The 18,708-nt window shown below is 38.7% G+C and overlaps 1 protein-coding gene across 7 annotated transcripts in view; it reads left to right on the top strand.

Annotated features, from left to right (window-relative positions):
• The first annotated feature begins 693 nt into the window (after nt 1–693).
• Nucleotides 694–18,708, top strand: part of mecom (MDS1 and EVI1 complex locus) — a 173,128-nt gene continuing 155,113 nt past the window's right edge. For all 7 annotated transcript variants that reach the window (XM_028463945.1, XM_028463944.1, XM_028463941.1 and 4 more), the window contains exon 1: nt 694–901. In XM_028463945.1, coding sequence (XP_028319746.1) covers nt 865–901 — 37 coding nt within the window. In that variant the 5' untranslated portion in view covers nt 694–864. The remainder of the gene's footprint in view (nt 902–18,708) is intronic.

The raw sequence follows: 18,708 nt of genomic DNA, 5'->3' as shown, positions 1-18,708 counted from the left end.
AGCTTTTATTTCTTTATTTTTTTTTCTTATAGAAACACGTGGCCACTTTATTATTAGCCTATAGCTGTCAGTGAGGTGGTCACGCAGGGGTGGGAGGGAGAGAGGGGAAGGTGGGGGTGGTGGTGGTGGGGGGGTACCTTTCTATTCATTTGCTGGAGTCTGGAAAAATCTTCAAAACACAATTAAAAAATATAAAGCCGTTAATGAGCTCACCCGCCATTGGTAAATCAAGGGAACATTGATTAATGTGACTTCACTTAGTAAGAAAGGGTGAGCACTGAGGGAGGGGCGGAGAAGGGGGGTGACTTTTTGACGCATATGAAAAAAAAAAAAAAAAAAAAAAGAATAAATAAAAATGTTTGCTTTGTTAAAATGTTTTAAAATTAAGATTGGTGTCCAATAAAGGGTCAGTTTTTGGGATGTAAATTGAGATTTTTTTTTTTTTTTTTTCTGAAATAAGTTGCAATGAAAACATATATAAAGTTTAGAAACACATTTGGACACTTGGTATTTAAAAAAAAAAAAAAAAAAAAAAAAAAAAATCAGGCAAGAAACGCCACTACTTTGACCACATCATCCTAATATCAAAGTGGTAAAAAAAAAAAAAAAAAAAAAAAACATGTCCTAAACTTTTCTCCTTGCCACTTGCTGCCGGCAGTTTTCGGGGCTGTGCGCATGTGCGAAGGTGTCCAGACTGACAATGCTGGAGAGATAGCGCGATTGGATTGAGAAACCAAGAGAAAAAGGACAGAGAAGAGAGAAAAAAAACCAAAAAGGCGGAAAAAAGATTGAGGAAAAAATCCAAACAAACCCACGCAGAGAGAGAAAGAGGGAGAGAGAGAGAGAGAGAGAGAGACTGGCACCATGAGGTCCAAAGGCAGGGCACGGAAACTGGCCACGAGTAGGTGCAACATCCCTTTTCTTTTTCCTTTTCTTACATGTCACCTTTAAATACATATATATGCACTGTCTGTGTTTTTAGAAAGTCTTATTCTAACCCAAAAAAAAGAAGAAAAAAAAACTAAGCATTTGCTTGTTAAACTGCGGGACAAGTATTAATATTTCAACGCGATCACGAGATGATGAGGAAAAGTTGATAGTTGAGATCGTGATGGAGCAACTTTTCCGCTCCAGTCCGTGTATTCCAGCTCTGTAATGGGAGCTGCTGGTTGCATGTAGTGGGCGCTGTAGCGTGTTTAACTTTAAGTCCCACGTCCTGGTCGTTCACCGGCTGGATGCTCGCTTTTTTCCGCTCTGCGAGGCTGTCGCTGTCAGCTCTGTGTTTACCGGACAAACGGAGAGAAACAAGAAGAAAACCAGGACTAAAGATGCGCATAGGACACGTTACAGAGGGTGTGTTTTGTATGTAACTCTGTGTATGTGAGTGGAGTAGTTTAAAGCTTTTTTTTTTTTTTTTTTTTAATTAATTGTCTTAAAGGAATATACGATTTAAACTATTAGATTTATGCACACATTGTTTACTGTTAACCGAGAGAGTGAAAAAAAATCCGTTTTACCACATTTATACATCAGCGTATGTTCTTCTGTCCCAGTCACACGTTTGTCCTATGTAGTTAATGTAATTACTTGATTGCTATCAGCTGTGTGTGAGAGACAACGTGTGTGTGTGTGTGTGCGTGCGTGCGTGTGTGTGTGTGTGTGAGAGAGAGAGTTTGTGCGGATTCATCGATTTATAATAAATTAAGATGAATATATTTCACTTTAGTTGTGTAAATCTTTTGTATTATTCAAGTTTGATCGTAGGTTTGTGTGTATTTCTCCGTTCTTTATGCCTAATTTAAGTTTTTTTTTTCCCCCCAGTTAACATTCGCACTTCATCCGTTTTTGTTTTTTTCTTTAAAAGTTTATATCCAAGATTTTAGACAAAGAATCCAGGCCTCCATCATTGTATTTTACAAGTTATTTTATTAAAAAAAAAAAAAAAATGTTTAAATAATTTTAATACTGTTAATATGCTCGCAATAATAATATAATATATTGTTTTGGACATATCATGCTTGTATTGTGTTTAAAAAAAAAATAATAAGAAGAAGAAAAATGATAGACTATTACAGTACAGGTAGAAAATATACAACCCATCCTCAGGCAACAAGTTTAATTCATCTCACTCTATAAAAACATACCAAACACCATGAATTGAAATGTGATTACAAAATGAAATATGAACATTACAAGTTTATTTCATAAGTGTTTGAATGACGAACAGCAGCACAGGATGAAGTATATGTTTTCTCTGCATGGCAGACACTCTTTATTATTATTATTATTATTATTATTATTATTATTATTATTATTATTAGCAGAAAAACGTTTCTTTAAAAGCAGTTTCTGGCTTCATTTAAAACACCCCACTGTTGAAAAGGTCTCAGAGCTTAGTGGTTGTGCATCTAATATTCTTAAAGAGTTTCTTAAGTGAGTCATGAGGGGATGTTCTGCAGCCCTAAAGTAAAGGGTCTACCCTGGCCCACAGCCAGGTCTGTGCAGTGTCAACAGTGAATATTTAAATTCCCAGACCCCTCATAAGGGTTCTGCTGGTAAATGCGTTCAGTGTGTGTGCCTCCCTCCTTGCAGAACACTCGTGTGATAAAAAAAAAAAAAAAAGAAGAAGAAAAAGGAGGGGGTGCATGTAATAGAGGAGGTGATGGAGAGGTGGTAAACGTAAGAGTGATTGATGGAGGCAGACTGATTAGTCCGCACGTCCAGATGTAATGCGGCGCGCCACAAAAACTCCCAAATACGTAAGGCCAAGGCGTGCAGGCCTCAGCCTGGGCTGCTTGGTTGGCCACAGCATACGATGAAGGGGGAATCCAAACTGGTTTGGTAAGCACAATTAAAGGCTTACTTTGCATATTTGTGTCTCAATAAAACCCTTAATATGATGTGTTTAAAAGGGTTGAAAACCAGTTGGAAATAAAACCTACAAGATCCCCTTAAGATGGTACTATTAAAAAAAAAAAAAAAAAATAGTAATGAAGTATCGTGCAAACAATTGGAAGTTTAACAAGTGACAATCCAGTTTGTCTCATAGGCCTAACATGAGGGATTGTTATTTTTTTTCCTTTTCTACATTATTCTGTCACTTATCATTGCCCTCGTCCCTTATTTAGACCAAACCCATGTCAGCAGAAATAATAAGTCACATCTATTAACTCGTGTTTTCTTGTGTGTGTGTCCTGTCTCTCAGTGCGCCTTGTCCTCCCTTACTTTGTGCAATGGGCCATGCATCTCATGTTTGTCCGGCGGAGCTCATTAAAACGCTTAATAGATCGGGCCATTTAAAAGGTGAGAGGGAGCAGGCAGGCGTAAGAAGAGTAAAATACAGAGCCCATTAAAATGGCCCTTGTTGTCCCGGAGCGGCACTTGGCCTGTATTCTGTTCTGAGCAAACGGCTCCGTTCATAAAACTTCCCTTCTTTGGTTTGCTGGGTCAAGAATCATTGGGGATCATGACTGGAGAAAGCACTTAAATCTCTAGCAGAGTGTCATTTTAGACTTTGAAAAGGTTTTCTTTATACATTTTAGATAAATTGATTAAAAAAAAAGATTACACTTAAAGGAAAGCTCCTCCAAGCAACTTCATCCATCCAACAGACATTAGAATTAGATCAATGTTACGCAATGACAAGAAGACAAACAACATAGCTGTCAGTGACGCATTATCTATCGGCATATACCTAAGGCTCAGAGTGGACAAGTTTGAGATTGAAATGATGTTTCATGATTAAAACAGATAAAACGTTGATAAACTCCTACATCCTGTTCAAGAGCATTGATTGGTTGAGTTTATCAGGTAACTCAGGGTGTACAGCAGAGTATCACAGATCATCCATGGCTTTACAAAGAATGTCTAAAACTTTCAAATGAAGGTAAATCTAATAACCCAATAACAATGATAATCTAATACTATTGTCTATTCCACTAGGTGCAGAGTTGTTTTTATATCTCTGATAAAAACCACACTTTAGATAAGAGAACAACAAAAACATGAGCTGAAAGTACAGTCATAACAGTGTATGGTGTCAATGTACTGGCCATATAATAAAGGTATTGTAAATGTTTATCTATACCAGTAAAAATGTATGTTTTCGACTTATGTCAATAAGTTGCTGTAAAGCAGTGGTTCCCAATCTTTTTGTATTGTGTACCCCCTTCACATTTTTGTCAAATCATTTTGTACCTACACTTTATATCATGAGTATCCTTTCAATAACTTCATATGCTTTTTCATTTGTAGAACAGCGGACTCTCCTAAACCCCTAAATGTGTCTCGGAACATTGGTTCCCTAAGACTAAATCTACAATTTAAAGTGGAATTTAGTTAAAACTACAACTTTTATGTGATTAATTCAGTAGTAAATAAATATATTCTCATTTGTAAAATGTAGCTAATTATTGTAGAGGTGTTCCGATATCGATATCGGTCCGATATTAGCCTGAAAATGAATATCGGATTTAAATTTCCGGATTTACCAATTTTTTTATTTATTTTTATTTTTATTTTATTCAATTGTAGAATACTGTAGATATTATGTTGAAGGTTAAAATGTATGTAACCAATTGGTTAATAATACATGGTCAGTTTTTCTTATACAATAATTTACTATTGTTCTCTGTTTGAGTAACAACACTTGATCAAGCTTTTCTAACATTCCACTCTACAAAATAAGTAATTATTTTTTTATTGAAGAAGAAGAGGAGAAAAAAGTATGTATGCTTCATGCTGATATCGAATCAATATCGGTGTCGGCTGATGCGCAAGGCTGCAATATTGGTATCATATCGGAAATGAAAATGTTGTATCGGGACATCCCTATGTTATTGTCTCCTATTGGCAGACGTGTGATAAAAATGGCCGCTACAGCATAAAATAATCCTGTTTCAATAAATTACGAGAACATATCGTATTTTATTGAGCAATAGTACTGTTAGTTTGTGGTATATTTGTCCAAAAATAGCCTAAAAAAAGAATTAGGAACATATCCTTATTCTTTTAAATGAATTGTTTAATCTTTCTGAGTACCCCCTGCAATGTGCTCCTGTACCCCTAGGGGTACACATACCCCTGTTTGGGAACCACTGCTGTAAAGGGTTCTTAGGGATCAGAAAGACTTACTGTATCTGATCACTGAGTGGTTTCACTGGTTAGTTCTCACAGGTTGATTGACTTTGAGAGATGGGTATTGTCAGAGGTGTATAATGTTGGGGGTGTAAAGGTTATTGTCTTAACCGATAAGAAATAAATACATACGGTATACACACATGCCAGCACTCACAATACTGGCCAACATTTGGAGTATTGGCTGTGTTTTAAAGCAGTACGTGTTGGTGGTTATGAGGGGACAGGGATCAGTTTGACTGTGACTTAAGTAAGTACCCTTACCATAACTAAACATCTCACTTTCCTCGTCTTATAGAGCAGGGGTGTCAAACTTATTTTAGTTTAGGGGGCAAATATAAAGTAGTTGAATTTTTTTACGCGGGAAAACAAGAAAATTCAACAATCATTTCCCAAAGTTTGCACTTTGATGTATAATTGATACATAAGGTGGGTAAAGCACTGAAAATATCAATCCAAGCAAAAAGTAACAGATATCAGTCGCTTCAGGATCATTAATTTTGTGACTCATTTTTATTTATTTTTGCGAAACTATGAGAAGTAATTTCAGGAAAATTGAGTCCTTTGAACAATGTCAGATTTAAAAGGACTGTCGTCATGTCATGAAAGCGTGAGGAAATTAAATTGTGATCCTCCTAATATTGTTGAGATTCATAGAATTAGTGTATTGACAAGTAAATAATTTGATAATTTACACAATTCATGTTTTTTCTGTCTTTTCTTAAACTTTCTCCTACGGGCCGAATTGGATGGTCTAAAGGGCCGGATTTGGCCCCCGGGCCTTAAGTTTGACACTAATGTGATAGAGAATGTGTTGGTCTCTCACACACATACAAGCAATGGCCTTTTTTTTGGAAGGCTCCTGATGGTAAAGCGTTGTCGAGGACTCAGTCTAGGGGCGTAAAATGAGAGCTCATGAGGTTAGTGGTTTGTTTATGCACTAGTGTCACTCACTTGAAGGATGGCCCTTGTTTTTGGTAACCAGGCAGCTAGAGCCTTGTCATTAGTCCATTCTCTGGTCCGGATGCCGCTATCATGCTCAGGGGATTTCTCTCCTGTGTTTAATTTTTTTGTGATCTTTGGTTTCCTCCATCCTTCCTATGTGAAGCATTTTCGTAATGCATAGTATTTTTTTGACTCTGATAGTAGTGTTCATGCACTAATGGTGCTGAAGAGGAAGGGGAGGGTGGGATTGTGCCGGCACAGGAGACAAGGCAGGGCAGTGTGGGAACACCAAGGGATGGATGAAGATGGAGGCGGAGAGTGTACAGCAGCATATCAAGCCTGGGAACCACTGTGTGTTTACCACAGGGAAATTGTACCAGTGCAGAACAATGAGTAAGCCATACCTCTTCTAAATAAAAAAGGCATTTCTGCTTTCTTCTTCCCCTAAAGGTCATGGAGTTTGAGATAGGGAGTCCACACAAAAGTCACCAATCTGTCCGGGCCCCGGACAGTGCCAAGGCTGAGGTCATTATCAACACAGCCGTCCCAAGCTAGCATATTTTTATAGTGTGTGTGTTTGTGCTTGAAAAAGAGCAGACAAAGTGTACGTGCTGATAATTTGGTGTGTGTGTGAGTTGTTAAGTATTGTATGTGCGCTAAACAAAGGCACCCATGTCACCCATTCCCCCAACAGAAATTGGTCTGTGATGAATTAGCTGAATTGAAAGAACTCGCTCTGACACAAGAATGATTTGTGCGTCGTTATGATGTCTGTGGAGATATAATGTCAACAGATTGCTGATGGTGCAGTCCACTCCGGCTGTTAATGACACACTTTGAAGTTAGTGCTGCTTGGCATGCTTTGAGAAGAAACGTCTGTTAGTTAATTAAAGAAACTCAATCATTCTATACACCCCAATCAATTACCTGGAGCAGGTGGTCCAATCACAGCTCCGCACTCATGGCCTCATGTCTCATAGATGAAGTCACTTTTATCACATTGTGGGAAAAAAATGCTTTATCAAGAAAATCACTGTATCTGATTATGTCTATAAATGCTTTGAAAAATTAGGCCTGTCACTCCATTTTTTTTTTTTTTTTTTTTTTTTTTTTTTTTTTGTTAACTGATGTTTTCCTACTTATCATTAGGGATCATGATATTCAGAATAGCAAGTCAAAAAGCAATAAGTAAGTGCTGGCTCCAGAAGAACCCCTATCTTTAAGACTCTATATAAACATCATAAACTCTATCTGCAGCGTGGAGAAAATTACTTTTACACTGAGGCTTTAAAAGAATAAAGGGGATGAATACTGGAAAGATGGGATTGTCACAAACAAAGACACTGAACAATACCTGAGTCAAAAACTGTAGCGCGCTACTTAACTTTTGCATTTATTTGATCTTTTTTATCCATTCTTGTGATTTTTATCTTACTCAGCCCCCTGTTTCATATTTTGTTGCATATTACAAAATAAAAATAATAGTATAAAAAAAAAAAAAAAATTAAAGATCCAAATACATTAAATTTTTAAGGACAAAAATTCACTTGATACATTTTCCAAACATGTTTAAAGTACTAAGGGCCCTATTTTCCGGTCTAGATTTTGGCACTTTTTTACGCGCCTGCAGTTACGCGCTTCTTCCCTGCGCATATTCTCCGGTCCAGGCTCCTGACACGCCCACCGCGCATAAATCAAACAAAAGCACGTAGTTTGTCAATGAAGGCGGTCTGAAGCCAAGTAAGCGGACTGGGCCATGATGTTTTTTTTTTGGATTGTCTAGAAATCACAAAACATAAAGTTTTCCCAATGCCTGTAAATGTCATTGAAATCCGTGAAAATGATAAAGCGTACTTTTAATTTGAAACGCCTTCGTTTATGAACAATGTAACATGTTGAGATTACTGATCAGATTATTGATCAGATTATTGCAGTCTGTCCAAGCCACAGTTAAAATAGCTATTTTTTTTGTTTTAGTTTTTGTGGAAAGCCTGATTTTATTAACTTCTTCCATTCCTGCAATTCAGAAATGATCAGCGCATCGTCATCATCTGTCATCAATCCGGTACCTGTAACCAACACGAGCTCTCCCTAAGGAAGGGTATTAAAAACTTAATACTGCAGTATGTAAGTTTTTTTTGGCGTCATTTGGTCAAAAATCCATAATTATCTTTGAGCTTAATGTAATCCAAAGTGTTCTGAGTGGACAGTGAATCTTCTCCTTCTCCTGGCCCTGTAAATGAAGTTTATAAATTTAGGAGCGTGACGCTGGACTTCAGTCAATTAGAGATCTTTCTACAAACATATGTGCTCCATGGGCTGTTTTGAGCATTACTATTGGCTGCTCGACTGACGTCAGGCGCGTTCACGTATCAAATGCCATGGCGGACGTTCAATTTGAAGTCTCCATCGCGGCGTTAGGCACAACAGTTACACAGCAAATCAAGTGGAAAAAGGCAAACCGAGGGGTAGAAGCAACAGTTGAAAGGCACAAACACTGAGCAGGAACGGAGTGCTTTGCATCCTCGCGGATCCACGTGACTGCGGAGAGTCCGTCACACACAATGGTGTCAGAGGGAGAGTGATAACAGACGGGATAAATCGCGTGTAAACCTAAGAGTAGCTTATCCAAGGTGAAATCATTTAACACTCTGTATGCGGAGTGGTTGTCACTCTGCCCTGAGCAGCAGCTGGGATCACAGCCGCCTCTGTGTGATCTCTGGTGGGGACGAGCTGACGGCAGCAGCCGCTGCTCAGGACAATAACGACAGAGGGATACGTTGATTCATGTTAGAGTCTCTAAAACACCAGAAAACTCTCCAATAACACAAGCTAAAATTCCTACATGTCTCTATGGAGAAAAAAAAAGGGCTTCCACAAAATATACCGGTAAGAGAGGCTAAGTTTCGGTTTTGGTTTCCAAACAGAGCGGAGAGAGGATTCTACAAACTGCAGCTTTAATTGGGGGAAATAGCTACTAAAATAAAGAGGGCAGATTTTTTTCCTATTTTTTGGGGTCAATCTAATAATTACCATTAAAGGAATTAGTGAGGAAAAGAGCCACCTTGAATAAATGTTCAGAGGAGTTCAGGACAGGGCAGATGTAGTCAGGTGTGTACGCTCGAGTGTTTGTGTGCTTCTTGTACATGACTCCTACACACCTTTTAACTTAACAGCAACAAGCTACCCCCGTTTTTTTCCATGCTGGAGCTCATTAGATGGTGACCTCTCACCCCCTGCAGGATGGGAGAGATGAGGGGAGGAGAAGTGATCAAAGGCAGGGCCTTCCTGATGAAGTTCAAATTGCAACATATTCAGCAGATTGGATCTGATGGCTGCTGTCATGTCCGTGTTGTAGTTCTGAGTCAATGACACTTACTGTACATGACACAAAGAAGAAAAGTCAGGCAGTTTGTAATAAAACACAAAAACATTAACGCTGTTAAACTGAAGGAAACATACTTTTTATTTAGACATAAAATTTATCTGGAGGTGTTTTCTCTGCATGTCTTACCAAAAATTGTTTTCGTATTACTGTAAATTTCCAGATTCTTCTTTGAAAAAGAAAACCCTATATTTTGCCCTTAGAGATTTGTCTTGATGACTTCGCTCCTGTGAACGTGAGTGTCTGAATAGTTGTCTACTTAATGTGTTTGCATGAGTGTTGATGGTCAGCCAGGGTTGCAGCAGAGGAAAGAATGTGTCTGTGGAAAAGAATGTGCGGCTGATTAGAGCAGCTTACCTGTAAGTGAACTGGACGTGCCGGCGTGTGATGAGACCGAGGAAACAAGGGAACAATAGGACAGTAGAGATTCCTTTCCAATGCTACATTCCAGTGATCCTGCAGCCGGGGCCCCCCACTCGGAGCTTTGATGAACCCATCTCGCAGCTTCCTGGGATTGTCGCTCCTCCACAAACACAAAAACATGAAGTAGCCAGTGAGTGAGGCCAAGGAAGAGAGAGCATGGTCCTCCTCAGGATGTCCTGTTTTTGATTGGGTTTAGCATCCTAAAGGAATATTATTGTAACACAGTGAAAAACTTCTTGGTGACACATCCACTTCTTTCTACTTGGTGACCTCCAGGGTCAGATACGGTGCAGTGAGCCAAGAATCAAAGAGCTGCTCCTAAAGCACTAATTTGACTGTGGAAATCATGAGGGGAAAACAAAGCGATAAAATTATACAGAGAGGTTTGGAGGGCTCCGAGCAGGTGTGAAGATTTTGTCAGGCCTTTGTTTCAAAGAATCCCAAGAGAAAAAACAACAGATGTTGGATAATGTTTGGCTTTATTTTGCCAACAGCACATTAAAGTCTGTAAAATACAACTGACTGATGTGTTACAAATCACTTTTGGTAAGAAGCAAATTTCATCTGGTTATCTACCGCAATCCATGTTTACTTTGTAGCCAAACAACTTCAATAACTACCAAGATCTGTCAGCTTTGATTAACAACACATGTTTAAAGTTATTCACCAGTAATATGTTCAGAAATAGATTGAGATGCTTATGCTTTAAGGTTACAAAAAGCATAAATTTTGTTGACCAGAGGTTCAAATATTCCATAAAAAGGTTTTCTATGGGGTGTTGCATTTTCTCGTGTTTTGTGTATGGGCTCTAATGCACTATGTGCTCTTTTGATGGCCGACACTACATCTTTTTTTGTCTCCTGTGGAATCAGAAGGCAGTGAAGCATCACAGCACGGTCTGTTGTTCTGCTCGGGCTTTGAGGACTTTAGTTTGACAGGAGGGCACCACTTTGTTCACCTCAGTGTCCAGGGGCGACCCCTTGGGACACCAAGGCTTGGACATCTCTGTCAGGGCAGTAGCATGACCAGGGCTATAAAGGGGGAGGCTCTCTTCCCTGGGTCAGTGGACAAGCTAATCGATTTTATCTCCTTTTCACATGCTATGCCAAACTGCAACCAGCCAGTTTTCACATGTTCACCGGTCGGATGAATGAGATAATGTTCTTTTTTTGCTTTCAAATATTTGTACCTTTTTTCTGTTTTAATGCTTTATAAAAAAAGTATACACATCGCCCTCTGCTGTTGGAGATTGATTTGACAGTGAATTTAATTTTCTCATAAAGTATCTACAATTAAATTTCACTATAAATACTGGTCCGTGGCCCAATGTTTGGGCACACTTGTCTATCCATTAATTTTCTGACCCTGTTTTCAGGGTTGCGAGGGTTTGCTGGGGCCTACGTATCTGCAGCTTTCAGTGGGCGTTAGGCGGGCTTACACCGTGGCTAGGGTGCCAGTCCATCACAGGGCAACACACAGCCACGCACATTGACTCCTACGGGCAATTTTGAGACATGTCATGTTTGGGTCATGTTTTTGGATTGTGGGAGGAAGCCGGAGTACCCTGAGGAAACCCATGCAGCACAGGGAGAACATGCAAACTCCACAAAGAAATGACCCAAGTGTCCACCCCAGGGCTTGAACTCAGGACTTTCTTGCTGTGATTTGGACTTGCAAACCACTAAGCCACTATGCCACCGTGCACCCCACACTTGTTCAACCAATCAATAGATAATATTGTGAGCCGCGGCCTAGCAAAATGTTCCATTATGTTTATTGTTTATTGGGAAGTGCATTTCTTTCAACAAATTAGAAGAGAGGAATAGTTCAACCATCTTAGTTTAAATTATGCTGGAAAGAAAAACAACTCCCCATCAAGATGTCCTCTCCACCATAGGTTACATTTGGTACAATGCAGTGATACAAGTACGTTGTCCTGGAAACAGCCAAATCATCAGATTGCCAGACGTAGAAGAGTCATTCGTCACTCCTGAGAATACATCTCTGCTCTAGAATCCAGTCATGACTCGTGGCTTGCTTTACACTGCGCATCTGACACTTGGCCTCGTGTTAGGTGATATATGGCTTTGATGCAGCTGCTCAACCCATTAACTGTGTAGCCCTCTATGCAGTTTTCTTGAGCTAATCTGAAGACCCCATGAAGTTTGAAAGGCTGTAGCGATTAATTCTGCTGAATCTTCACATTGTGTGTCTTACATACTCGCCAACTCTGCTCTGTTGTTATATGTGGCCTAGCATTTTCAGAGCTGCTGGTATTTCCAATTGCTTTTTTTTATGATACCACTGACAGTTGGATATTTGTATATTATGACTGGACTTGTTGCACAGGTTACACATTATATTATTGTACTACACTGGAACTCACTGAGCTCCTGAGAGTGACCCAGGCTTTAACAGATGTTTATAGAAGCAGTCTGCATCGCTTGATTGTGCACACCTGTGGCCATGGATGAGATACAAACGATATATTTATTATAGGACATTCAAATCAATTTTCCCATTAAAGAATGTTAATGCAAGAATGCTCTTTTGCAAATGGTAATATATTCAATGAATTGGGAGAGAAAGAAAATAGCGTTCTAGATCAGTATGCTCCAGTCCAGAGTCCATGTAATCACAGATGGTTTTAAATTTCAACTTTTTACTTTCTTAAAGTAGATTTAGTCATGTCCATGTTATAAAATCTCTTCTTGTTTCCCCCACTTTTGATGTACAAGAATTTTCTTTTTTCAATATAAGAATAGATATACTTTACAATAATGTGCAAATTTACATTGTATGTAAATTTAGTCTCTTTGCAAACATTCATATTGACACCTTTCATGAAGGAAATCGCTTTTGTATTCTTGGTCAATCCTTTGGATAAGCATCGGAGTCAGGGAATGAAAGCTTTGGGAATAGTCTGGAAACTTCCCATTCATCAAAGTAAGGAGATACCGCACTGACAGTTAGCAGACGGCCAGCCAAGTACAACACACGATAGCCACAGGGGCCCACAGTGTTCAGCACAACAGACAGACAGAGCGTGACCCAAACACCCCACTCATCGCTGTTTGAGAAAATAACACATGTTCGCATTTCAGCCTTATTTTTGGACTCTCCCATTGTGAACAGAAAATGAGATGAATGATTAAACCTGTGTATATATGATTAATAAAGTAATGGAAGAAGTAGGGAGCTTCTAAATATACCTCTGCAGATGTGTGGATGACATGGTGTGACATTAGTTAGCGGGGAAATGTTTTCTTATTTGTTTGCTAATGTGACTTGAACTCTTTCATGTCTCGTGGAAAATTAGTACATGTAGAAATGTATGGAAGTAAATGTGTGCCATCAGAGTTTGAATTTCAAAACAATCGAATTTCTAGCACTTGTTTTTAAATCGTCAATAAAGTCAATATTAAAAAATTCAACATAGAATAAATCAGTGTCAAAAAAATTCAGTGTAGATATATATTGTTTAATAAATAATGTTTAAGAGCAGTTATTTCAGGTGTCAGGTAACATGTATCACTAGTTCTTACAAAAACACATGGCAAATTAAGTAATCTTACCTGAAGCTCCATCGCTCCCGTTGGCCGACTTTATAACTTTCTCTTCCCGTGTCGGTGTCACATGACCGATGGAGCGTAACTTGATTGGCTGGACGTTGGATAATTGAGGAGGGGATCTATTGCTTTTCCATGGTTGTTGTTTTGGACTGCAGTCTGCTGAATATTTTGCAATTTTTTACACTTTAGACTATTTCATACTCAGTTATTTTATGTTGATATTTTTTTATATTGAATTTTCAAAACTTTTTTAAAATAAGTGTCAGGAATAAAAAAAAATAAAAAAAATCATTCTAGAAATTCCATGGTTTTGAAATACAAAGTCTGATTTTAATGCTGAAAAAATTCTGCTTTAAAAATCTGAATTCAAATTCTGATGGCACAGATTTACTTCTATAAAAAAGTTTGTTTGTGTGTAACATGTACCCTGAATCTAGAAACAGCTTACATAAGGCGGTAGCGTTGGACCAGGATAGCACAGGGAAGAGGGACATGGCAGGTGTGAGCCTGTGTCAAACTGGCCAGTCATTAATCGCTGCCATCTGACAGTTCAATCTGCGATGTGGCCAAGAGGAGCAGCCGAATGGTTACCAGCACAGGTCATTACTGAGCATGGAGGCAGCCAATCGCATCAGCGATCAATGACAAAGGCCCAAGAAAATCATGAGCAAAAAGTTTAAAAAAAGAAAGTAGAGAGCGGTTGGTCTGAGAGGAATTCAGGGTGAGGGATGCGATGAAAACGTATGGATGAAAGAAGGAGAGAGAGAGTATGGTGGGATAATTGCACTTATGCTGCTGAAGGTCAGTTCCTGGGAGTGGCGTGGATGACAAACAGGCTGTCAGGAGCCCACAAATAGAGATATCCATCCAAAGCTGCACCACAAAAGTAATGGTTCTTTGCTTGTGCATGTTTATACCTTTGCACAGGCATAGCTACGATCATAGAAACTTATTTTTAGGAATGCCACAAGCAAATATGGTGCCAATAATTGTGTGTTGAACTATGTGGGCACGAATTCTCCCTTAGTGGTCATTCTGATGCATCTGTAAAAGCAATGATCTCCTGGGATTTAAATAGATTAGGTCACAAATTTGGTGGTGTTCTAATAGAACTTTTTCACTTACGATACCAATATTGCAGCCTTGACTATTAGCTGATATCAATCCGATGCGATATCAGCCAGAATCATACTTTTATTATTTGTTTTCTCGTGTGGAATGTTACCAGAGGCCAGATCAAGAACATTGTCAGCAACAGTATAGGTATGAGAAAAACTGACTAATTTGTGGGGTGAAGTGGAGCTGTTGAGGGCGGGACATCAAGACGTCCTCTCAGAAACTCTGGATATCAGCTTTAATGTCCACCACCATAGTACCCTGGGAACAGCTGACATGTTCTCGTGGTTCTAGTGGTGATAACCTAGACCCAACAAGTCCACCAGTCTACCTCAGGCAGAGGGAATTCCATACATTCTGTTACGGTCATCATTTGAATGTCATCAACTTCTCACCCATGTTTTCCCTCAGAATTTTAAAGGAAAATGTAAGGAAGGGTATTAACTGATGCAGTGGGTGACTGCGTTTGGCCTGGGCTCTGGTAAAACAACAGGGAGATCTCGTTTTTTCTCCCCAGGGTCCTAGAATAGCATCACGGTTGTTTTCACTGCATTATCTCTCAGCAGATCCACTGGCCTTCTCTCCCAGACAATACACACACCCACGCAAACTCTCACGAACACACACACACACACACCACAGACACCAGTGAGTGATGATGAGTCATTATAGAACCGGTGCCCTTCGACCTCCCCCCAGTCTTTATGGATCACTCTCTGACAGAAGCATATTCCCCAATGCCAAGTTCCCGTCCATCTGCTTGCCTGTCTGTCACACCAACCCTTTAGCTGCTCTCGTCTCTTCTCATCTCCTTCTCTCTCCTGAGTTTCAAACATCAACATCTCTCAGACATCACTGTCTCTATTTATTGAAACAACAAACTGGAGAAATGTCTTTTTTTCCCATTGCTGGATGTTTGAATTTAATAGTTTTCACGTGTGACACAACACTTGATTCTTTCCATGATCGTTTTTAGATTTATATGAGAAGTTCTCCAAAGTTGTCTGCGTAGTAAGTTTAGAGAAATGAATATCTCCTAAACCTCCTATTTGTCATGATTTACCATGTTGGGATTGGCGTAACACATTTGTTTCGCTAAATTTGCAGCAATCAAGTATGTGTACTTTTTGAAAGTATGGAGGCACTCCTCTGTGAGTAGAGCACGAAGGAAAGCAGTCAGTTTGGATTACCAGCTATATTTTTCTTTAATTCAATATTATTTTATTAATCCAATACTATCACCCTGCCGAGAGTATTCTGTGTAGCTCAGGTTCCTAATATGTTTCCTGCTACGAATAGCATTTGATCCTAGTCTTGGCAAATGCAATTTGTTTGGCATGATTTGATCAGTTGCAACGCCACTTTTTGTTACACTTGGAAACATGTAAACCTTCAAAACTGAAAAGAGTTAATTTTTTATTTTATTTTTTTTTGTTTGTGAGGGTGAACTCTATTCTATTACAGGTGTTGTGGAGCACAGGGTCTTATTGAAGCTGATGAAATGTTTTTCTGGATCTTAATGCAATTCTGATGTTGCATAGCCTGAAGGTTTGCTCCCTCTGGGGTTTTAAAACATGCTCAGAGACGCAGAAAACAAAGTCTGGTCCACTTCTTACAATCACAGTTTTAAGGGCACTTCCTCATGTAACTGAATAATCTTCCCTGGAGAACAAGGGATCGAGGTGATATCATTTTTGAGGTGGTTTTGATGAATTTGTTCTGTGAGCTGTTTTTGTACATACTGTAAATGCAACTCGCAACATGCTTAGTCATGCTCGGTGATCAATACTTTGCAGAGTAAAGTTATAAAATATACTGTATTTTATCATGTTAAACAGGCTCTAGCAGAAATAGTAGGACCTCCAAATTTCCGTGACTGCGGAAAATGGACAGAAAAAACGAAATTCAAGTTCTGAGACACAGAACGCATTCTTTTCTCTTTCTCTTGATTTGCCCCCCAACATGACACAGAAATGCCTGATATGCATGTTTTGGGAGAATATCACACATTTACACACTATTTTTAACTGTAAAACAAGTAATTGAAAGTGTAAAAAAATGTGACAAAAGGACAAAGACTGTATGTCCTGTTCCACCAATAGTCTTGTTCAGAATCTCTCACTACGAGTACGACTAGTGAACATGTTACCTTGTGTCTGGAAATGAATGCAGAGCTTCATCTGAAATGTGTTTTTGTTGTGTTGTGATGAACAAGTGGTTCAGAGTATTATGACTGCATTCAAATCTGAAAAGGCACTAGGAGAAAGTCAGGTTTAGCTGTTGGTGTATTAGCTGAACTGGCAATCATTTTACATGGTGACACATCTCCAATCACACAGATGCGTGGGTTTTTTCGTGCAAAACGTGGGGGTGAGTCGCTGGTTGCTGGTAATTAAAGGTTTCACAAATAATGTTTTGGGAACAAATCACGGTATTTTTTCCATTAAACAGGTGGCTGATGGTCTGATGTGATATTAGTCTAACCATCCCATATAAACAGGGAAAGATGATGAAACGGAAACCAAACCAACCTGGGTCATCACTGTGGGATAGTAGCTTAACTCTAACTAGTTGTGTTGTAAGTACGTGACTTGGAAGTGTACTCTCATCCGACGCTAACGGTTATGCTAACGGCAGTTCGGCATGACAAGATCGCTGCTTCCAACTATGCATCCACAACGTGTCCTTTTTGCTTTAGCTGGTGTTGGGCACAGAACCTCGCTGAATGTGTAACGCTTCACTTCCGGGTCACGTATTTTGGCAAATCGGTAATGGAGAAAACGAATAAAGGTGTTCGTTTTCCATTTTTCGTTTAATGTACCAAAGCAAAAGAGCTTGAATTTGAAAAACAAGGCGTTTTCCGTTTTCTCATTTTGGTTTTGGAAACAAATATCAAATAATGAGTGTTTTTTTTTTTCATTTTTCATGTTTTTGTTACATATTGAAAAACGAATGATACACGAACTCAGCATCAACAAATAGGGCCAGCAGTCATTCCTCAACACTTACATCTAGGGATGTAACGATTCACTCAACTCCCGATACGATTCGATTCACGATACTGGGTTCACGATACGATTCTCTCACGATTTATTTTATAAAATGGTACTGTATACAAATGATGACTGAAAAATATTCCTTTATTTTTTTTGGGAAAAAAACTAGAAAATACTGTACTATTTTCCTTTTATTTTTCATTGTCAAAAGAATATCTTGATAAACTATTCAAAACAATGCAATTTAATTAAAAATAAATCTTGAATGAAATAAATAAAGGAATAATACAAATGAAGAAGAAGCCTATTAATTTGAATTCTGGTTCTAAAGTAAACAATGCAAAATGCATAATAGTTATTTTCTTTTTAAAAGTGCAACTGAAAATGTATTTTGTGCCTTAACAATTGGACTTTAAAAAAAAAAAAACAGTCTGACTCTGCACTGTATTTACGTTAGATATTTGTTTGGACCAGCAGAGGGCGCTGGTAACCCAGTGGTCAGTTGGTATGCAGCTATTCTAGCAGTAAAGAAGAGATGCTATGCGCTAGCAGACAGAGCTAATAGAAAAGCGTGACTTTTACAGATATTCACGTAATATTACAGATATTCTTTCGGCGCTAAAGGGGTAAAGAATCCTTTATGAACATGTTTAAGAGTAGAAGGCGGCCAGAAAGAGAGTAATAGCAGATTCCGCCCGCCGCCTCAGCATTTGGACAAGAGAAGGATAAATATATAGCGCCCTCTGCTGTTTAAAAAAAGTATTGCGATTCAATTTTCAGAGAATTGATATGAACCGTGATACATATGAATCGATTTTTAACTGCCTTATGATTAATCGTTGCCTCCCTACTCAAGGGCCTCTTGTCATGTATTTTTCAATGAACACAAGCAATAAATCAATCTGTTTCATAATATACAATTTCAGATTTATTAGAACTTTAACTAAATATAAAATAAAAATGTTAAAACAAAGATTACAACAATAAAGCAAACAAATCTGTGGCTTTAGCTCTTCAACATATCTAATTAACTTCACGTTTCATGAAACATGTAAACACATGGACTGCACTTGTTAAACACTCTCTGAACTTAACAGAACAGTACAAGACAGGACAAGAAAAAATTTAAATAAAA

This window comes from Gouania willdenowi, chromosome 13 (assembly GCF_900634775.1).
Source record: "Gouania willdenowi chromosome 13, fGouWil2.1, whole genome shotgun sequence".
NCBI lineage: Eukaryota > Metazoa > Chordata > Actinopteri > Blenniiformes > Gobiesocidae > Gouania > Gouania willdenowi.
The sequence above is the reverse complement of the archived record's forward strand: the minus strand, read 5'-3'. Positions and strand labels throughout refer to the sequence as shown.